The 16,491-nt window shown below is 39.1% G+C and overlaps 2 protein-coding genes across 2 annotated transcripts in view; one reads left to right on the top strand and one right to left on the bottom strand.

Moving 5' to 3' along the window:
• The window catches only part of LOC139727155 (DNA topoisomerase 3-alpha-like), a 30,686-nt gene extending 26,788 nt beyond the window's left edge, over positions 1 to 3,898 (bottom strand). Inside the window, exons 1-3 of the mRNA XM_071638130.1 lie at positions 3,729 to 3,898; positions 3,027 to 3,160; positions 485 to 560 (exon numbers count right to left, since the gene is read on the bottom strand). Coding sequence (XP_071494231.1) covers positions 485 to 560; positions 3,027 to 3,160; positions 3,729 to 3,887 — 369 coding nt within the window. The 5' untranslated portion in view covers positions 3,888 to 3,898. The remainder of the gene's footprint in view (positions 1 to 484; positions 561 to 3,026; positions 3,161 to 3,728) is intronic.
• A 1,462-nt stretch (positions 3,899 to 5,360) lies between these two features.
• On the top strand, positions 5,361 to 16,238 carry LOC139727156 (eukaryotic translation initiation factor 3 subunit D-like; the record flags this gene model as incomplete). Its single annotated transcript, XM_071638131.1, has 11 exons — positions 5,361 to 5,558; positions 8,705 to 8,750; positions 9,511 to 9,647; positions 10,126 to 10,275; positions 11,334 to 11,455; positions 12,465 to 12,597; positions 13,210 to 13,305; positions 13,617 to 13,665; positions 14,978 to 15,108; positions 15,436 to 15,518; positions 16,109 to 16,238. Coding segments are annotated over exons 1-11 (1,203 nt in total), but the record flags the coding sequence as incomplete, so codon positions are not given.
• Positions 16,239 to 16,491: the final 253 nt, after the last annotated feature.

Raw genomic sequence — 16,491 nt, 5'->3', positions numbered from 1 at the left:
ACAGTGACTTCTGACACACATACATTTGTAATTCATACGAATACACTTGAGTAGACACATCCATATTCATACATTATTGAGTAAATTCAAATACAGAATGCTCACTAATTCAATACATTACTTGGGTACACTACAAAGCAGAATTAAGCAGGATCAACACCACTTGAGGTTTTCAAGTAACATCATGTACCACTTGCACACTGTGGGATACATTGAACAGCCTTCTCATGCAAGTTAACAGGTTAGAGAAAAAACACAATAAATTCAGATGGAAATCAGTCTAGTCTACTTTTGTATACAGTGGTTACATTTAGACAAACTGGTACTCAATTATGCTTCTGATAAAGAAGCAACTGCCAATCAAAGGAAAAACAAAAATGGATTGGAACAGCTCCAGAAAGGCACATATTACATACGCTTGTCACACACACAAAATTGTATTCTACTTAACTAATGGCTACCTAGAATGCTTGTTATACAGTACCTTGATATCTCTGTAGTTATCTGGACATCCTTTTTGCACCGGGGCATCAAACAAGGCCACTGGGTTGCATGAATGCCTATGGGTAGATAAACAGGATCATTCAATCATTACCACATAAAAGTTACCCTTTCCTTCATTTTAGATCAGCATCTGTGATCACATATTGTTGTGTCATCTGGTTTAACTCTCTGAGGGTACAGGATAGGTTAAGGCTTGAGAGGATTACAAAGACTGCTGGGAAAATAATAGGTGAAGATGTAGAATGTCTCAGTAATTTGGCAGATGAACGGCTTCTGACTCACTTTCAAAAATTATTGAAGGATTCTTTACAACCACTAAATCCTCAGTGATTTTAAATGAGTCTGGTCGAGCACGTCAGATACGTGTCAGAACAGAACGTTTTCGGAAAACTTTCATTCCATGTGCAATACACTTATTCAATAGTTTACAGCGATGCTGAGTCAGTGACTGTTCGGTCTTTGCTGAAGTCCTTTTTATTATGAGTCTGTAGACTGACATATGAACCTTATGAAACTGATACATCCAATGTAACTATCTGTGAAGAATTATGTTAGGAATTTATATACTTCATGTATGCATTTAAATTTGTTATTGATGGGGAAAGCATGCAGTTTCTCTTCTAGCATATGCATTTTTCTCTCTTTTCTTGCTATCTTTCTTTTTTTTTCTTTCTTTTCAACATTTCTTTAACTGTTCTTTCTTTCTTTCTTTTCTTTTTCTTTTCTCCCTCCCCTTCCCCTACCTTCTTTTTTTGTATCATTAGATATTACAAAGAAGAATTTTTAATTCCAAGTGCAATATACTTATTCAATAGTACTCAGCGACACTGAGTCAGTTGGAGCTGTTTGGTTTCTACCGTAGTCACTTTCTTTAATCTTTTCTTAGGCGTCTGTAGATTTGACACATGAATTGTGTTTAGGGATTTATATGTATCATAAGATGCCATTTAAATTTGTTATATGCATTATAATATGTTACTTAATTTGTTATTGATGGGGAAACAATAGGGTACATGTAGTCTCTCTACCAGCATATGCATTTTTTTCTCTTTCTCTTTTCTTCTTTTTCTTGCTTTCTCCCTCTTTTTTTTTTCTTTCTTCCTCTTCTTTTCTTTCCCCCTCATTCCCCTCTCACCCTCACTTCTCGCCTCGTATCACTTGATATAATGAAGACGTTTGGTCATATTTATTTATTTTTACCACTCGATTTGTTTTAACCTCACATGCATTAAGCACACTTACACAAAACCATGGTAAATTGTTTGAGTAGATGCGGATTGTCTCGCCTGGAGTGTGCTGGGCGTTGATCGTGCTAACTACACAAATTTGCATGATTCGGTTGGCATGGTCACTGCCTGGCTTGCACCTGGTGGGACATTCCGCATCTGAAGTTACATGAAGTTACATGAAGGTATGCTACTCCTGAACACTGCATTCCAGCTTGTGTCCTTAACTAGGGCACTATCGACAGGTTGTCTTTGTGTCTTTCCCAGTGCAGTCTTTGTATATGTATTTCTTTCTTGTAATTCAATTTAAACACAGTGCAGTGCATAAATGATGTCCTTTTTCTCTTGTCTATATCAGACTTTTTCCTTTCTTTTTACCACTTCTAGTTGGGTGTCTCCCTTTTTTCTTTCTCCCTCACTCTCTTTCTTATTTCTTTCTCTCTCTGTCTTTTTATCTCTTATTAGTCTCTCTTCCTGGTTACTCTGTATTATGATTGTGAAGATATTTTAATTGTGTTTTAATTTATGTGGATTGTATATTATGTGCGACTGCTAATTTATATTGTTGTAGTTATATTTTTATGTCTGAATTATGTATACTTTGTATAATTTGTATTGTATTTTTTCACCTGGAAAATGATTATCCTTTTTGTTGGAAGAAAGACTAATAAAAATATCTGTATCTGTATCTCTATCTGTATCATTGCTAACACACAATAGTAAAATATTATAGTGTGCTTATGTTCAAATCTGACCAAAGAGTTATGTAGCATATCACCATCCCCCTTCAAAAAAGAAATAAAAAATAAACATTAAATCTTTCAATCTAAAGTGGGATGGAGCAATAAAGACTTAAATTGACGTATTTTGTACTGTTCCTAGAAGATACAAGTATGTTCATTTTGACAGATCTCACCACTAGTACTAGTAAGATGACATTTCACAGATGGAGAAAAGAGCAAGTGCACATCATTGAACTAGCAGCTAAATTTGATGTGCTATACAAGGCAATGGACAATAGATGTCCGAGTATTGCAACTCTAAACCATTATAATATACAATGTATGCATGAATGTGTGAACGTTACAAATTCAACTTTCAACTTTTCATTTCAAGTATTACTCCTACATGTCCAAGGCCTATGTTCTTGTACCTGATCTTCAAAGGCAAATTTAAATCTTTTTAACACAGCACTTCAAGAAAAAAAAAAATAAACACCATATACTGCTGTAAAGGTAAAGATGTTCTCACTGTGGATGTAAAATTACATTTGGGTAAAGCCTTATGCCTACTTACCATTTTTGAAAAGCAACTGCAAACTCATAGTTGAGCAGATGTCCAGAAACTGAAGTCATAGTCATTTCACACTGCCGATTCAGAATGTTGTATTCGAACTCGTAGATCTTATTGAACTTTGAGAAACCTTCTCTCTGTAAATGAATGAAAAGCATGTGTGAAGACGATGGCGATCAATATCACTGTAAGTGATCTTCTGTTGCTCCTCATTTACTGCATGCACAACATATTTCAAAGTAAGTTTGCAAATTTTTAGTCATATACAGACAGTAGTCTGTAACAAAAGTGTGGTACATACCATCCCCTGTAATCTGTCCCCTCAAAAAGGATGATACTTTAATATTGTCCACTTCAATTCAGTTGGAAACTCTTTCAACAAATGAAAAATTGTTCACTAAATGTGAAGTAAATTAAAAGTGTAAAACCCATAATTGTAAGATTAAGACATATGAACTCCTAAACTGAAGTGCAGCTCTATTAAGGGTAAAATTCAAGGACTGAGTTTCAAAACAAATTCCTGATAACCTTGTAGGAAACCACATCTAACATCATCTTTTCAGTCATTACATAGTTCTCTGAAGTATTTCGTGACTACCAGGTACCAAACATTCAAGCGAATTAGTCAAGTTTTTATCAATGGGATGCTTTTATTTATGCCAGAAAATCAATGTCATGGAACTTCAATTATTGTCAAACAATTACCCTTCTGTATCTGCCCTTGGCCATCACCTCTGCTATTGACTTCGCAGCATCATTCTTTTCTGCCACATTCAGCACCTTGGTCGCATATCCTCGCGCCATCACGACAATATGAGATTTGGTGAACTTCCACAGGTTTCGAGAACAAAGAGGAAGTATCATACCCGCCCGCACCCAATGGCTGGTGGTAGATTCAATATCGCAAGTTTCATTTAATGTCAACAGACCATGCCCATACTGACATTAGTGACAAGTTAATTCTCTTGAGCCCGTTCTTGAGATGTATTATTAAATATCAGCTTTGTGCAGTACAAAACTATATTTTGCAACAGCAATATACAAATTGTCAGATATCAGTCAAAGACTAGAGTACACTACACATCTCTCCTGTTTCTACTAACTATACACAGCCCAGTCGCTGTACGTAACACGACAGTACAGCATATTATTAAACAGCGTCTGGTCAGGCTATGTTTCTACCTGATAAATAAAATGTACAGATCAAACAAGTTAGATCACCTTTCTACCGTTTTTTTACTGGTAGGCCTAGTTTAATTAAAAAAAAAAAAATCCATTCTCTTCTCAGAAAGGGGAACCACATAAAAAGTTTTAAGTGGTCAACAAGTGGCAAGTGGCAACCAGAGTTTTACAGAGCACACAGACCAGTGCAGTACCCAAGCAATGGCAATGACTCATGAGTGACATAAGAACAGGGAGTCAGGGACAGGGTTCTACTTCAGACTATAGTATAGATAGGCCTAAATAGAAGTTAGAACAACTGTGATTGTGAAGACAGCTCAGTCAGGCCTGGGCCGGCGGGGCGGGGCAGGCAGGGTCAGGGAAGGAATGCGGTGCTAGCTGCTGTGTGTACGTGTGGTCGTGTGGAGACTTTTTCTGTGTGGTTAGTGCATTCACAGTGTGGTGGAGTGATCATGGTGATATCCTCTCAGCTCAACTGCTACATAAAAAAACCTGGGTAGTCATTTTTTAGCCTAACGTTAGGCCGTGGGTGGAAGCGAGAATCACAGAAGCAGAAGACCCCGTGTGAGTCGGCGTGACCGTCCGTCCGCGTCCGTCCGTGGTTTACAACTGCGACCAGCCCGAACGCAACGCTGCGCTGTAATGGAGCGCCCCGGAGGAGTTAACCCCGACTCCGAGCTCCAGCTCCGTACCGTGACCGCGACCGTGGGACGTGGGTGCTTGGAAAGAAAAACAGGCAGGCAGCAGCGTCCTCGTAATAAATGATCCTCATACAACAACAACAACAACAAAAAACACAATTTTTTTTAGGACGATGACTCCAAGTTTAACAAATGTTCACGACCTTTAGTCGTACGTTTTTTGGCTTTTTTGTTTCTGACTTGCGACGCATCGCCCCAAAATTTCGATCAAGGAGGCCGCCATCGCAATTGTTCTAGCCTTGAACTAAATATGTTTAGAACTACATACTATTTGATATATTTTAAGACATTAAAATAATTTTTTCCAGAACATAGGTATTTGAAACGTGATAAAAAATTATTTAGAGTGTAAAATGATATTGGAAATTATTGAACATGAAATATATCTTTGGGTCCGGTTGTCTCTCAAGTATTATCCATGTGGCGCACGTAAAACATAGGCGCAGTACAACGCGTATGTGTGCATGTTTGTAGGACATATGCGGCACCCAAATTCGACGAGATAGAGACAGATTTTGTGGTCAAAATGAGTGCTCGCTTTATTCCGCCAGATATTCAGGACAATCCTACAGGATGGGGACCATGCACGATTCCAAAGCAATTTAAAGATATTCCATATCAGCCTTTTTCAAAGGGTGATCGGCTGGGAAAGGTGAGTACCCTAGTAATAGGGCATGCACGCTGTGTGAAGCCTGACTGTGCTGTGGTAAATTCCCATAGAAGTCTACGTACTGTTGCTGTACTTTCATGACTGACGGATCTGAGCAGCTGCTGTGTAGTAAATGACAATGTGTGTGTCTGTGACTGTGTGTGTGCTGTCCATGCTCCGTCATGATCTGTATCTGAGCTGAGCTCTCCATATGCTATGCAAAATGGGAGGTCAAAGGCATCATGTTGCTGATCCTGATGAAATTGCTGGAGACAAGATCAGAATTTACCGTGGCCAAGTACAAATCCTGATATCGGTTCCCTCTCGCTCGTTCTGCGTGTGCGTCTCCACTAATGTGCAAAGACAAAGTCTGCTGTCTATTGTGATTGGATGTTGAAAGAAGTCCCTGGCTATGACGAAATGAACAGCGGTGAATGGAGTGGGGAAACTTTTCGCGATTGCCCTGTTACCATAGAATCAGTTAATGTAGACGTAGGGGAACCATACATGGGGGCGCAGGCTAGTTGACTGAAGGATCAATCTGTAGAGGTCACGTTACTAGTAGCTGTAGAACGTCTAGAATAGATCTATCTCAAACTGGTCGTGGGGGATATATTTTGCAGAGATTTAGACTCCATCTGGCTTCACGGATCCCCTCCAATAAAGTCAAAAAATGATAAAAGACTCCTCGGGACACATTTTCTGTCTACAATTGGTCTAGGGGCCAGATAATGTAGTTTACTTTTTTGCACCGCCACATCAATTGATCTAAAAAAAAAAAACAAACTGCAGACAAGCACAAACTCACTCTTACCTTAAATATCCAACAACCACAAATATTTTGGGCTTTGCATCTGAGTGAGATCCAAGTCCAGTAGAAATGAGTTTTTGCTGTTTTGACATTTTTTTTTTTTCACATTTGTTGTGTTGGCCTATGTGTGTATGTGTGTGAATGAAAGAACATTGTGAAAAATGTGGTCATATCAGGCAAGAATAAAAGATTAGGCTATAAAAGAGAAAGGTTAGGAAAAGGTGGGAAAAGAAATGAATGAATACTGAAAAGGTAAACCTGGACAAAATTAAAAGGTTTAGGAAGTACACTTGAAAAAGATAATGGAAGAAAAGAACTAAGAGAAACTTGCATTATTTTCAAACTTTGTAAAGGAAAGCATAGGAGAGATGGATATGTTTGAAAAGAAGAGTTAAAAGCAAAGAAGAATTGAAGATTGAAAACGGCAGAGTGAGAGATGAATCAAACTGGACAAAAGCAAAGATGAATAGGAAGATGAAGAAAAAAATAAACGGGTTGAAAAGGAAATAAAGAAATGGATACAGCCGAACGAAACATCAGAAAAAGATATTGGAGAGGAAAGAAAGGAAATGTAAGTGGAGGGCAAGATAAACTATGAAAGAAACAAGAACAATTTAAGGCAGAAAGTAGGATTGAATAGAAAATTTAGCAAATTAAACAAGTGGAAACCCACAAAGAAATGATTAGTAGGAAGTAAAGGGAAAGTTAGGAATACCTGAAATTAAAGATAGAAAAGAAAGAGAAAGATGTACAAGGGGCTGCTCAACTGCTTTTTTATATAGAAGCTACTACCGCTACCACAAGACTTGGCTGAGGAAAAGGGAAAAACAAATTTCTGCTTTTGAAAGACACCACAGAAAAAGCTGCTATAAAGATAGGTACATTCAGATCAAACCATCGACCCTCACTGCATTCACTGAACGTATTCCTATTGTGCCAATTGCTTGTGTACAGAGCAGCATTTCAAGCACTCGAGATTTTATGACACTTGTGAAAGTGTTAAAACTTAACTTCTATTCGACTTCGGAGACTCAGATGCAATAATTTTAGGTTACTGAGTGACTAAGGGTGAGTTTGTGCTTGTTTCGGAATCATTTGATGAGGGGGTACAAAAGTACACCAGTGCCGAAATATGTTCATGACCAAGCAATATTTGGAATCGCCAATCGGATGGCATGATGGTGAATCATCAATTCTATGATTCGTACGAACTTGGGCTGTTCACCAAATACCAATACGGTAACTTAGCTCACAAAGTCATGGTCGACAGAGTCAGCAGAGCATGTTTATCATGAAAGTCACCTTCAATCATATGATACAAGCAAGTCTCCAACCAAAGGAATAGTCTTGTGATACAAACAGTGATCATGGTGATACATCTGTCTGTGCTACATGTACCAGGTACAGTTGTGCATGACAAAATGCTGTGTAAAATAAGATTGAAATACATGTATAATTGAGCAGCTCTAAGCTGTGAGTGGGACTCCAGCCAGTGATTAAACACTAACCTCCGTGCACTGGGATTACTCATTATTGTGGTTTACATTTATAACATTCAGTCAAATTAAAATCTTGATACTGTGCTATCTGGATTGTCATGCAATTACAAGTAGCAATTATGTATGTACATGTATTGAGATGCAATGCTGCACACTAGTCCGATGGTCCAGGACCAGTAAAAAAAATCTCTGTGTTGGACCAGTAACTTTTTCTTGGAATGGAGCAGTAAAAAATGAGAAAATTTAGTTCTTACTGGTCCGACAAACAGGTTGGACCAGTAGAAAAAAATGGGTTAATGTGCAGCCCTGTTATATGAGTTCAGGTTGTTTTGTGAGATAATAGGGTGCTTATTCAATTATTTCAAATCTGGAGAAAAAAAAATGAAATGGTGGTTTTGAAATGGGTGTCTTCTGTGTGTCCTTGTTGTCTCTTCAATCACTACTTTGGCAGCTTCCAGCACAAAAAAAAAAAAAGTATTCTTTGTAAAAGAAAAATGTTGGTCTTTCGTATCATGTTTGTTCAATGCTTCAATGCTAGACTGATGGAACAGGCATGTGACAAATAGGAGTTAAATTTGCTCACTTTGGTAAATTCAAATGCACTCCAAATGCCTAAAAGTAAAGCTTTTATTAAACTAATAAGACTAATAAGACATGTACCAGTACCAGTGTTTATGTGGTTGTCTGAATTAATGAATCACCTTCTCTTTGAATGATATGAAATCTTTCTGCTTTTGAGAAGCTGTATGACTTTTGTTTTCAATGCCTTTCAAGTCAATTAAAGTCCATTGTACATATGTGTACTTTACACATTTTATTTGTTTGTTTATTTGTGGCAGGTATCAGACTGGACAGGGGCTACCTACCAAGACAAGCGATATCTCGGTAAACAAGACTTATATTGTTTTCAGTGTAATTAAAGTGATTGATGAACACAATTGGATCAACAGTGTAACTTCCTCTTTTTATTATGTTCAGCAAAGGTTCTTCTTTCTTTCTCAGACTTGTAGATTTTCATAGGGATATTCATGGACCTATGAGAGAGACTGAAACTGAGTTCATACTTGTAGACAATTCAGTTCATACATGAAGCCTCTTTTAGTACTTAAAGGGACTGTACAGTACTGGTTGAGGTAGGGATTCATGTTTTGAACATTCCCAAGTGAGATAATGAAAAGCCTCTAATGAAATATGAAAGAGCATGCAATTTTAAGAAGGATTCAACGTTTATTTGATGAAAATTGGTTTTCAAATGGCTGAGATATCCCAAAAAGTGCTAATAATAAAAGGCGACATGCCACAACCTTATTAGGATCTCTTTGTTTCACCTTGTTTTTGGATATCTCAGCCATTTCAAAACCGATTTTCATCGAATAAACTTTTGATACCCCATAGAAATGCATGCTCTTTGACATCTCATAGAGTGGTTTCTGAATATCTCGCAAAACGTTGAAAGCTAAATCTTCACCTCGACCAGAACTGTACAACATGTACACACCCTTTAAGCCAGAATATTTTATGCATCAGTTGAATGAATGATTCTGAGAAAAAAAAAATATGTTGTCTTTACAGCTTTTTGGTTGGATATTGCCTTCTCAGTGTAAGAGTGTTCTTGTCTTGCCAATGTTCCAATCTCACTCCTTAGGCAAGTACAATTCTCAGTTTGGATCTGGCAACCAGTACACGTATGTCCACGAGCAGGATGAGTCCTCATTCCAGCTGGTCGATACATCCAAGGTGCAGAAGCCGATCTACATGAGGAACAGGATACGATTCAACCAGGTACGTGGGAGAAACTGGAATTTTTTCATCCTTTTGAATGTGTAGTCAGTTAGTCCCAACTGCAGTGTATCATGATAAAAAATATGTACATTTTAGGTCCTCCTTTAAAAATTGATTAGAGACTTTGTAACTTGCCATCTATGAGCAAGTATATGTATTATACCTAATGTAAATTTGATCAGTGTATTCTGGACTTGTCCACTTTTGGACTGGGGATGTGTAGATACTGCATGTGCAGATTGCACTTTGTGCATTGTTGCTTTGACATACATAAGTCCACAGTTCATTTAATTTTGCGATGGCTAAATCAAGTGAAAATCAGCAAGGGTGAAGCAAAAGTCCCATACTTATTCAATGAAAAGAATAGATTTGAAGGAAATTAGTTTGCACTGCCATTTATCTGATTCATCGGACATACAACAAAAATGAAAAAAAGAAATGACCACAAAGCACCCATGTCTTTTTATGTTCCATCCAGCGTAATCTACGACGTGAGAGGGAGCGTCGGGAGCAGCGTGCCTCGGCGGGCATGCAGTCGCTGACCAAGGCACAGAAGGAGAGGCAGAGGCAGGTCCGGAGGTTACAGAAGCAGTACGGAGGCAGGAGATGGCCGGACAAGAACCAACATGTGAGTGACCAGTGGAGGACAATGCCCAGAGTTGCCAAGTCCCCCACAATTCCAGATTAGAGGGGCATAGTATCAAGCATTTTGGCAGATTTTTTTTTTTTCTGACAAATACACTCTCAGCCAATCAGAAGCAAGGATATCAGTAGCGTGAAACAGTTTGTCAGATGAAATTTCTGACAAGATGCTTCATGAAATGCCCATCAGGAGGCTGGGGGGGGGGGGGATCAATTTATATATCTCTTTATCATGCAAGGTCCTCTAATAGCTTCCCCAACTTCAGAAATACGTATAATGTGTCTCTGTTGAGTATTGAGATGTATGTAACACACATGTAATGCATCTTCCATATTGTTCTCTTGAATCTCCTTGATTTTGATATGCAAAATTATCAGCCCTGAACACCTTTTAGAACTTGACAGTGGGTGAATGTAAAGTACCCAGTAATACAACCTCTTTTGCAGGCAAGTAGACTGGCATACCTTAAATGCAAATCCGTCTCTCTCAAACACAAACTTGATATTTCTTTATTTATCAGTTTGTAGCATTTAAGCTATGGATAGATTAATGCAATTATCTTGACGTGTCCTATATAATCCACAGCATATGTGTGCATGCATGAGATTTTAAGAGTCGTAACACTCGAGCAAGTACTGTAAAAGTGGTTTCTTTCATGGTGGTTTTATTTTCGCGCTTTGAGGTTGAACCGTGAATTTAACATCACGCGAAAATGTTTTGAACTTGTCGCTTGTACAGCGCTATCATTACCAACCGCGAATTTAAACACACGAGAAAAAGTCCGCACCGATGGAAACCGCGAAAGTTTCTGTATGCGAAAGAAACCACTTTTACAGTAGCTTTTAATCAGCAAACTTCACTGCACAAATAGCAAGCTATTTTTTTTTTTTTTTTTAAAGAAGACATGGTTTTGTAGATCAGAAGGAAAAATAAAAGTCCTGAAATGTGGCTAGATATTTGACCAGCAGTGGGAGCAAGGTTGTGTCTTCAATTTCAAATGTTCCGATGACTACAAGTGTCTACGTTTTGTCAAATGCCAACAGAATCAGCAGAAGACTCGCAGTGCATCTGTCCAGGTGCGGGGTGAGTGGGGGGTCATCGAAGAGCTGGACTTCCCCCGACTGAACAAACTGCGGCTGCCCACAGTCGGAGAACCAGAGGATCTGTGAGTGTCTGGAGCTTGGTCAATGTCCAAGCAGTCCTTTCCAAGGACATGCCAATTTGGCAGTAGCACAATCAGTGTACAAATACTTCAGCAACATTTGATGTTCCTCTATATAAGATCCAGCAATGATCTAGCTGAATGGTTTTCTTATGAAAGAGTTCCAAAAGTGTAGACTCAACTTTGTTTGTTGCTCATATTTTTCTTTTTAAACTATGGGAATATATGTATTGGTAAGAAAATCTCTCTGTTACAGATTCTTTAGTATTAGTGTATGCTCTTACAGGCCATTCTTTGTCATGTATTGTTATGATTGACTGATGCATGTCGAAAATTAATATTAAGTAATGATAAAGGTGTCATACAGTAAATCATTTGTGCGCATCATGCACACTTTTCCATATTCCACCATACCTCATAGATTTTTCATGGTATGTTCTTCTCTATTACCTGAGACAAAGGGTTAAAGGTGCATGGTCCCGGTGTTTTAGTCAAATGCGTAAGCGGGCGCACGGCACAAGTTTCCTATAGAAACCTACGCTATGGACTCCTCTTTGGCACTTACGCTTTGGCCCACTTCCCCGAGTCCGAAGAAGTCTGATTCACTGTAGTTAGTGGTTGGATCACAGTTCGGCTCATGATTCGGCTGAGGGGGATGACAGCTTTAGCAAACTTCTTTTGTGATGTCATAATAACAAGCACAATTTGCACGCACCCTGGCATTACTACAGACTGCACGATGCGCAGAGAAGACAACGAAGGCAACGTTACTTAGCAACAGCTATGCACTTTACTCTTGATGACAGCTGCAACTTCGGTAATCTTCATATCAATGCTAACGGTGATCGGCAGTATCATCAACAGCGCCCTCTTCATTACCGGGACTATGCCCCTTTAATATCTGTTCTTACAGCTTCCTGTTTGACATGGGAATAGTCTTTTATATTTTTTCCCCATACCAGAATGTTTGTGTGTTAGATGTTACTCTTCTGTTGGTATGTTGTTGTAACAGGATCAAATGTGGGAGCCTGGAGTTCTATGACAAACTTTTTGACCGCATCACCACCAAGACGGAAAAGCGGCTAGCGAGGGTCAACAGACTTTTCCACAAGGTCACCACCACCGATGACCCCATCATCAGGAAGGTGAGGTTTTGATTTTGGTAGTTGTGGCGGTATATTACTAACTTTTAATTTGTGTACGTTCATGTATCGAGTCCGAATCAAGTTTAGAAAATTGCTTGTGTATGTAGGAGAGTTTACTCTGCACATGTGAATTTGTTCAAGTGATTCAAATGTATTCACACAGATTTTAGAGAGGAGCCTTTAGTGGGTGGATGTCAGAAATTCAGAGTGTTCATGTAAAATGCATGAGTAGTTTTCGGTCTTGATTATAGAGGATGTTGTTCATGCATCCTTTTCATGGCTATGGCAGAAAAAACAACTTTTTAGCGTACTTTTTGTTTTGTATGATCAAGAGCCAAACCGTAACAGAAATAGCCATCACTAATCTCGGTGAACTGGCTTTATCAAGGAAATGATGCAGGAGAAAAACATTATAAAGATAGCAAAATTGTATATCACTATGATGAGTGGCAAACTTGTTACGTGTGTTTTGATGATTTTATGAAAAGCGTGTCTGTTACTCAAATGTTTGTGTCAAACTGGGATGTGCATTCTGCGCTACCTTGATCCATGATCCATTTATCCTTAGGAGGATTGGAACAAAACTCTTATGTTTTTTGTGTCTCTTCCCAGCTTGCATCAAAAGGCAATGTCTTTGCCACAGACATCATCCTTGCCTCCATAATGTGCTGCCCTCGATCTGTGTACTCTTGGGACATCATCGTCCAGGTGAGCAAAAGGCAATGAAGCAATGTTTTGGGGTTTATTCGTTTGTTTCTTATTTTTTGTTTGTTTATTTTATGTGATGAAGTAAGTGTTCATTCATTGCAGACAACTTGTCTGTGCTCAGTTTGTTATTTTTATCACATTTATGCTTTTGTAGAAAACATTTTCTGCATTTAGATTGTCCTGGCCAGTAATCTCGAATGAAGTGTGTATTGCTTTGGATTTGATTTTGGTATGGTATCAATTGTTTTCTCAAGATACAAAGCGGAGAATTATATGTATAATTGCTTATCCATTATACATCTCCCCTGCAGCATGTTGGAGGCAAGCTGTTCTTCGATAAGCGTGATGATTCCGAATTCGGTAAGCACTGTTTAGAAATGAGATCTTGTCTTTTGTTATTGCCCTATACATTAAGTAGGTGCCATCTGTCAGTTTGCCCTCTGTTGAATACTGAGCATCATTGGCCATATAACAGCCAGTAACACAGCCAGTGGATAGCTGTATATGGAGTGCATGCATATTGCAGGAAGTAGCAGATGTTATTTTGGTGTTACAAAGTATGTCTGTATGATTTGGCTGTATGGTGCTGCATATGATCAGATACAGCTATTTGAAATGGTTACTTTCCTGTCATTAGACCTGAAAGGGTATCATCTTGTTTCGCCTTGAACAGATTGAACATCCAATCTGAGATCAAACTCTGTCAAACTCTCCTATATGATATTAACCCATTGAAGACTAATCCAGAGTATACTGGGCCAGGTGTCTATGAAAAATGCAAGTTATCACAAAATCAGCACACACCCAAGAGGTTAATAGGGAGCTTTAGATTTTAGAGGCGCGGATGTTCAGAGGGAAAAAACATGTTCTTAGCGTGCGCAGAAGCATGCGTCAAGTCGATCTATTTTTAGCTTGCATCGCCTGAGTTTTTCACTACGCGTACCGGGCTATTTTTACGTCCGCACAGTTTGCAACGTAGAGAGCTACTTCATGCACTGATCATATGGGGGCGAGATTTTGTTTTTTATAAGTTGCGTCCCAGCGTAATCTAAAGCTACTTTTCAATGCGACGCAGGGGAGAGGAGAACGTCCAGCGCACTTGTCGTCTCAAACGTCCGCGCGTCTAAATCTAAAGCTCCATAATATCTGTTGTGAAGAAGAAGAGCAAGAAGCTTGTAGGCTGTGTTAACACCAATAGAATACCAAAGGGTGACGTCATAGCTATTCATCATCATGGAAACTGGTTCTAAACAACCTCACATAACCCAAATATCTGTGAACACAACGGTTGCTGACCATGCTTGTGCCCAGTTCCAACTCATTGCCTGAAGCCTTGTGCAAGGGTATTTTGTTTGGAACCAGCACTAAGCTACTGTAAAAGTGGATATTTTCGCGCTTGGCCCGGTAAGAAGAGTTTCGCGTGTTTTTAATTCTGCAGAATCAAGACAGTAATTACAGGAACATATGACAAGCAAAAATATTCGCGTGCTTTTAATTTCTGATTGCGCGAAATGCGCGAAAATTTCAACTCCGCGAAAATTTCCACTTTTACAGTATAATGAAAGACTAAAATCATTACCACGGTACTCTATGCCATCATGATTATCCAAGTAATGATGTTTGTGGAGATGAAAGTAGAAATGGAGAAATGTCTTGTCACTTCTGGTCCCAGATCTTCTGACCGTGAACGAGACTGCCATGGAGCCCCCTCAGGACGAGGGGACCCACATCAATTCTCCCCGCAACCTGGCCCTGGAAGCCACCTTCATCAACCACAACTTTTCCCAGCAGTGCCTGAAGATGGTAAGGAAGAATGAGGATTGTACAAACATACTGACAAATATGCAAGCAAGCATGAATGTTATCCAAGAATTCTCCTGGATTAATGACTTTACTGAAGGAATGATTCTTAGTGGACTTGAGATCGATGGAAGCATGCTTGGATGGAAAATACAAGTAGATATGAATGACAAAAGGCAACAATTTTTGTTTGGTTGCACTTGAACAGAACTGCTTAGTTGTCATGCAGGGACTTTTGTGAGACACATCGCAAACCTTCCTTTCAACTGACAAATGTCTCTGCCGTTCGTTAAGTTTTTGTTTTTGTTTTGTCTCGTTTTTTATCCACAGGGTCATGAGAAGCACAAATTTGACACGGAGAATCCGTTCATCCAGGACGAGGAGGAGTCGTTAGTTGCATCAGTGGCGTATCGGTGAGTTTGACATCCAAATGTTGTCTGCGTCTATTTTGCAATGTAAATATGCTTGTTTTTTTTATATATGTGCACTTGCCTTGGGATCTGCAAACATGCTGCGTGGTATGTATGTGCTTGGTTTCAGGTATATGTACATGTGCCTGTTTACTGGTTTTAGAGCACACTTCCTATGCAAGATTATATTCATGGGTACATTTACCACTTTTTCTGAGAATCTTTAATGACTAGACTTGTCGGTGATGCCTAGTTATCCCTGTCTGAAATTCAGTATCAAACTGAGTGTAGACAGCAAATGTGAACACTGAGACAAGTGAGTGCATCCAAGCAATGGAAGGGGGGGGGGGGGTAGTGGGGTGGAAGTGCAGTGACCCTTGGTTTTGAATTTAACATGACCATTGAAATTATTCATGAAGTGGACCCTCATGCAGGTCAAATGTCTGGGACGATGGTCATTGGGCTAAGCTGTCTATTGAGGTTGTCTGATAAAGCTGTCCATCGTTATAAAATGCTTCTCAGAAATTACTCATAACTTTGAGGCTGATCAACTTGGTTGATGATGCTCTAGAAACTTATTTTTTGTTCGCCAGATACCGTAAGTGGAACATCGGTGATGACCTGAACGTCATCGTACGCTGTGAACACGATGGTGTGATGGCCGGCTCTGGTGGTGAGACCCAATTCCTCAACATCAAGACACTCAACGAATGGGACACAAAGGTTAGACACCTATTTTGTTTGAAATCACACTATCAGGAAGGTGTTTTGCCTTTCTTGTGTCTCTTTGTCATGGACTTCTGGGCAAGAAATGAAGGAAAAGCCCTTCTTGTCTCATTAATTGTCTTGGGGCATGATTTGTGGGTTGACAATATACAGAACGTGGCATTTGTGAGGAGCTAGTATTCGGACCAAGAAAAAATTTTTGTGTATGACAGTACAGTCAACCTTGCTTAAGTCGACCTTGCATAAGTTG

Source organism: Diadema antillarum, unplaced genomic scaffold, assembly GCF_040938485.1.
Source record: "Diadema antillarum isolate AM-2024a unplaced genomic scaffold, OU_Dant_1.0 seq00000121_RagTag, whole genome shotgun sequence".
NCBI classification, from domain to species: domain Eukaryota; kingdom Metazoa; phylum Echinodermata; class Echinoidea; order Diadematoida; family Diadematidae; genus Diadema; species Diadema antillarum.
The sequence above is the reverse complement of the archived record's forward strand: the minus strand, read 5'-3'. Positions and strand labels throughout refer to the sequence as shown.